This window comes from Dendrobium catenatum, unplaced genomic scaffold (genome assembly GCF_001605985.2).
Source record: "Dendrobium catenatum unplaced genomic scaffold, ASM160598v2 fragScaff_scaffold_1313, whole genome shotgun sequence".
Lineage (NCBI taxonomy): Eukaryota > Viridiplantae > Streptophyta > Magnoliopsida > Asparagales > Orchidaceae > Dendrobium > Dendrobium catenatum.
The window spans coordinates 90526-96297 of NW_021319775.1; the positions used below are offsets into that span (position 1 = coordinate 90526).

General features: G+C 34.6%; 1 protein-coding gene across 1 annotated transcript; it reads left to right on the forward strand.

Annotated features, from left to right (window-relative positions):
* The first annotated feature begins 420 nt into the window (after positions 1 to 420).
* On the forward strand, positions 421 to 4878 carry LOC110092656 (EEF1A lysine methyltransferase 4-like). Its single transcript, XM_020817302.2, has 4 exons — positions 421 to 567; positions 3591 to 3755; positions 3831 to 3935; positions 4476 to 4878. Exons 1-4 carry the CDS (start codon positions 421 to 423, stop codon positions 4605 to 4607), a joined length of 549 nt encoding a protein of 182 aa, XP_020672961.2. The 3' UTR covers positions 4608 to 4878.
* The last annotated feature ends 894 nt before the right edge of the window (positions 4879 to 5772 follow it).

Consider the following 5772-nt stretch of genomic DNA (forward strand, 5'->3'; position numbering starts at 1 on the left):
TTAGAAAAGTTTTAATTACAATTGAGAGTGAATTAATTAGAGAAATAAATCTAATTTAAATTCAAATATAAGAGAAAATTATTTACGGAAAGGGGACTTATTTGGTAGGGAATTATGGGAGCCTATTTAAGGTTAGCAATAGGGTGGTTTTAGGATTATGGTTTGGAGTTTATTAAATTTAGTTTATTCTTAGGCTATTTGAGCTCTAGCCGGCGGCTAGGAATTTGAGAGAGCCGGATAGCCGTCGAATCTTCATCTCCAATTGAAGATCCAATTGTATCTTGCATTTCTCTTTATAGTTCTTTCAATAAAAATTATTTTGCGAAATTCTTCCCAATTTTTCGTGTTTCACCTACTATTTTTTGTGAAAAGTGCATCCACTTCCTATCAAACTAGTATTATAATACTTTTTTTGGACCTATGGTGGCATGGAAAGTTTATGCCTTGGAAGAGCATCTTAAAGGAAATATTGGCCAACTCAAATCAGCATTTGATGACAGAATGTCATCAATGGAGGAAAAATTTTCTGACCCAGAAGGAATCTTAAAGAAGCTATTGGATCTTCACGTAAAAGGACATTATCAGCATCAATGACATTCGGTTCCTGTCTAGCAGAACAATCAACAAAGCATGAACAAATTTGTTAGAGTAGTTGAATATGATGCCAAGTTTTGTTTAATAAATCCTACTTATACCGAGCAAGATTCCAAAACTTATGTAGTTTATCAATCTTAATTGAGCAAGAATTCAATGACCTCACCTATGGATAATATGGTTCCGTTCCTTCTCAACATTATCGGTTACATTGACAGATGATATGAAGGTGGTTTTGGAGCCACTTACAAAGAGGGGATATGGTGAAGTTTTTCGAGGAGCTACGGAGCTTGGAAGGCAAAGAAGATGGTGAGAAGATATAAGCACCATATATGGTTCAACTACTCCTACAACAATATCTAGAGGTGTTTCAACTAGTTCAGGTGTTGTCTCTTCCGCGGGAATATGAGCATGCTATCATCTTGAAGGAAGTAGTCTCACCTATTAGTGTTCATCTGTACCGTTGTTCCCAAATCCATGAGGATGAAATCGAGATATTGATCAGGGAGATTCGACCCGGTGTTAGTCCATTTTTTAGTCCAACAAATTTGTCAAGTCCTTCAGCAGCAGTTTACTTCATTCCACCTTGAGGACAATGTGTCACTTTGGGAGGGGTGTATTGATGGACTAGCTGATTTGATTGGGAGGGAATTAGGAAGTTTCCTAATCAAGAGGGAGTTGTTTAGGAAGGTTCTTAATCAAAGAGGAATTGTTTAGAAATATTTTATTTATATTTGACCTTTCTTTATTAGGTTTAAATGAGAATTTGACTTTTAATAGAACATAATGGAGAAAAAGGATTAATGTAGCCGACCCCACGTAGTGGGATAAAGGCTTGATGTTGTTGTTGTTGTTGTTGTATATTTGAGAGGGAATTATTTAGGGTAAGAGATTTAATTTAAATTTAAAATCTAAGAGGAAATTATTTAGCGAAAAGGATGATGAATTAAGGGGAGTTGTTTAGGAAAGTTCAATTATAACTGGGATAGCCGTCGAATCTTCCTCTCCAATCGAAAATTCAATTGTATCTTGCATTTCTCTTTATAGTTCTTTCAATAAAAATTATTTTGGGATGTTTTTCCCAATTTTTCATGTTTCATCCGTTGTTTTTTGTGAAAGTGCATCTACTTCCTATCAAATTGATGTTAGAATGTAAAGAGTTAGTAATAGAGTTTCTCAAAGGAAGAAAGTATGATTTTCGGTAAAAGGAGGAAGGAATAGAAAAAAAATCTTGAGTTAATTTAGAAAGATTCCCATGTAAATCTTCGTACATGGAGATATCAAATCATTGTTGTAAGGAACCAATAAAGTAAGACCAAAAGAATACTGAGCCCTTCATACGCAGCCATTGGTACCAAGTAATTGCTGGACCTACTAAAGAAAAGATGTGATGCGAACACGATGGCATTCAAGAATATTGTGAAAGTCAAAGTATTTGGGTGCCTTAAAGATCCAAGCTTCCACATTTGTCCCATTAAAACAAGGTAAGTTCAATATTCTTGGTTTTAAGGAAAGAAATTTTTGTAGGAGGTGGAGATGGATGATGAGAATGGATTTGGTTGTCGATCCCAGAATGCCAGGTGAAGATCTAGAATCTTGATGGGGTGAGGACTGAGAGCGATCAGTATAGGGTGTCAAGGCTTTTGTCAACAGAGTTCATCAATGTTTGAAATGATTGGATATGTACAAATGGAAGCAAACTGAAGATCAGCTTGTTTGAGAGATCTTTGGATTTCGACAAATTACAAGTTTTGATTATTTTGCATTGAGCATGAAACTATCGTAAAATTTTATTACACACTTGTATCTCAATTATGTTAGAAGTCTTACTTAAAAGAACAAAACTATAGTAAAGTTTTACTACACACTTGTAGCTCACTTAATTATGTTAGAAGTCTTGATTTCTTTTGGAGATCTACTTTTTTTTCTTTGGTAGACTTTGACGTTTTAGGTTGGTCATTCATGTTGGTAGCCCATGCTTCACAATTTGCTTGTATCATTTTCGGATCTAATGAAATGTGCTGATGTTTAATGCCCTCTTAGGAGAGTAGATGTATTAGATCCAGCTTATGTTAAGAAAGGTAGAGGTAAACCTAAAAAGACTTGATTAGAAAGTATTAACATGACTTTTTTATTAGATTTAAATGCGGATTTGTCTCTTAAGGAGCATGCTTTTTTATTTTTTGGTCCAGAGCACATATTTCGTTCCTTAATGGCAAGTGAAAAAAAATGCTGAGGGCTAAATTTAGTTAAGTACTAAAAGAATATAGATTTTCTATCGGGTTTTCTCATGCTTTCTTCCTTTCACTGCTAGGATTATTCTTCCTTTCCTTTGCTGCGTGTTATATTTATGGTGGCAGCCCTAGCTGCATCGAACATCAAAAGAACTTCAAATGTGACTTATTCAATCCAGTGTCCAGTTGTTGTAAGAATTACTGGTATTTATTATTCTTGGCTTAACGTCGTAAGTTTAGAAATTTACTAAATACATAGGTACAGAATTGTGTTAGTTGTTTCATGTTGTATTATGATGAAATTATTATTTTAAGATTGACAAGAATATGGAGCAAATACGTATCGAAGGTGATTACTAAAATTCATAATTCAGTAATTAATTTTTTGCTTAATAAAAAGTCATATTGATTTTAATTTTTTGTCATTATTTCACTTGCTCCTGTTGTCCAAGACTTAGTAGAACAAATAACGATATCTCATAGCTAGTACTAAGCTAGTACAAAGTGATGATTTTCAATCAGTTATAATTGCCTTGTAAGAGTTGAGCCTTTCTGACCAACACTTTTAATGATGTTCTTCTCACTGTTGATGCAAACTTCCTCATCACCGTTTATGCAAAACAATGTGGAATGAAATTTTGATTATTATGAATTTTTATCAGAGTAGTCATTCAGAGATTTTTCCCACTGTTTGGCTGACCCGAGTATTATAGCAAAAGCCTTCTTGCATTTCTTTTCCTTGGTTAAGAATAATCTATAATTTGCATTGAGATTATCATTTCAAATTTGAAGGATGTATTGTACGTTGACAGTGGTGATCCGTGGAATCCCAGGCTTGAGACGGTAAGCAAAGTGATGAAAGTGCTACAAGGTGTGCACAAGGTTCTGAAACCAGATGGAGTTTTCATCTCCATTTCTTTTGGGCAGGTAAAATAAGTCGGTTAAATATATAGACCTATTTTTCGTTTGGTTTTCTCTTAAATTAACCGTTCAGCCATACAGCCACACTTCAGGCGTGAACTATTTGAAGCTCCATGTTTTACATGGTCTGTAGAATGGAAAACATTTGGGGAAGAATTTCATTATTTCTTCTACACTCTGAAGAAGGTGAGAAACAGGGTTACAAATCCAAAGCATTACCGGCATGTTTTTACGTTTTATTTTCTATGGGATTGATATGCATCAGTGTTTTACCAATAATTAATGGCATATCTTGCATTGCTGTTCTTGCCTCTATTTTTTTATGTTAAAGTGTTACTCGCAGAGAAGTTCAGATAATATATTGTATTCCATTTTTAGCTGTGCGGAGTTTATTAGAGGAACGAAATCATTTCAAATTAAATGCAACCGAACCTTGAAAGAAAAAAAAAAAAAGTGGTTTCTCGCTGTTTAAGGCTTTGTTTGGGGCGGCTTTATTAGTAGTAGCTTTCTAGTAAAAAATATTTTGTTTTTGTATGAAAAAAATGCTTTAAGAAGTAGTAAAAAAGTCGTCCCAAATGAAGCTAAAGTTTAATACATTTTTTTATAGGGTTCAATCCTATAGACAGCAACTCTTGTTTAGAAGCCAATTGAATAAAATTATGATAAATCAGAGGTGGAGTTATTTTTGTTTTAATAATTCGAAGCTCTATCATTCTTTATTTTCAGGGAATGCGGACCTCTGATAGCAAACAATTCAGCATTGATAAGTGCGATGTACCAGCAATGAGTCTGTTCCACGATGAGCTAGAGGATGAGGATTTCATATTTCGAACTGATATAGAGGAGCTGGCCGGGTGAAAATTTAAGCTCTTGAAAATTTTCCTATATTCAAGACGAGAGTTCTCGTCTAGGGATAAAAATGCTTATTCCCCTCAAGAAAGAAAAAAAATATATAAAAAAGTTTATTATCTGTGTTACAACCAAATTACTGGACCCAGACGTGAGAGACATTTACAGTTGTCATAATTCATTTTTACCCTAAATTTTTTTGGTGGATGCAGCATTTCAGAAATGCAACATAAAAGATGAAGCAAGGGTGTAATATAATAATAGCTACCGCTTTCCAACATTCTCATAGGATAGAGTGCCATATTATATAATTTTGATGATACCAATAGTGTAGCCGAACTATGAGGATAGCGCCCAAACATCCAGAGAGAGAAGAGAAGTTTAGTTGGACATTCTAAATATCTCTCAACTCTGAAGAAGGTGAGAAACAGGGTTACAAATCCAAAGCATTACCGGCATGTTTTTACGTTTTCTTTTCTATGGGATTGATATGCATCAGTGTTTTACCAATAATTAATGGCATATCTTGCATTGCTGTTCTTGCCTCTATTTTTTTATGTTAAAGAGTTACTCGCAGAGAAGTTCAGATAATAATTTATTGTATTCCATTTTTAGCCGTGCAGAGTTTATTAGAGGAACGAAATCATTTCAAATTAAATGCAACCGAACCTTGAAAGAAAAAAAAAATAAGTGGTTTCTCGTTGTTTAAGGCTTCGTTTGGGGCGGCTTTATTAGTAGCTGATGTAGGATCCTGCATAAATGACTCAAAAACAAGAATAAGAAGAAGAAGGAGATAGTAAAAACTATAATCGGATTATAACTTCAAAAACTGAGCAGGTCCTCCCCTGTTTCACCTACAAATACTATCTCCTACAAAACGATCCTATACTCAAAATAGCAACTGGAAATGAAAAGCAGCAAATAACAGAGAATATTCTAACTAACTAACAAGTGCTTGATAAAATGTTCCTCCAGCACCATGTATAAAGATGCTCCGCATCACTCGCCCCTTCCACAAAGAGAAACGGTGTGAGGGTCTTCCATGATAATGTGGCTATCATCAGGTGGAAAGTATGGATAGAGGTTCGCCACGTTGAACGTATTTGGAGTATTGAACTCAGCGGGCAATTCAACAATGTATGCATTTTCATTGATACATTTGAGGACTGGGAAG

Bases quoted from the DNA above. Each gene is read 5' to 3' on its own strand.
- LOC110092656 (XM_020817302.2), top strand. From the start codon at position 421: ATGGTGGCATGGAAAGTTTATGCCTTGGAAGAGCATCTTAAAGGAAAT. The intron at 3,756-3,830 runs GTAAAATAAGTC...TCAGCCATACAG, and splicing joins TCTCCATTTCTTTTGGGCAG to CCACACTTCAGGCGTGAACT. The intron at 3,936-4,475 runs GTGAGAAACAGG...CTTTATTTTCAG, and splicing joins TCTTCTACACTCTGAAGAAG to GGAATGCGGACCTCTGATAG.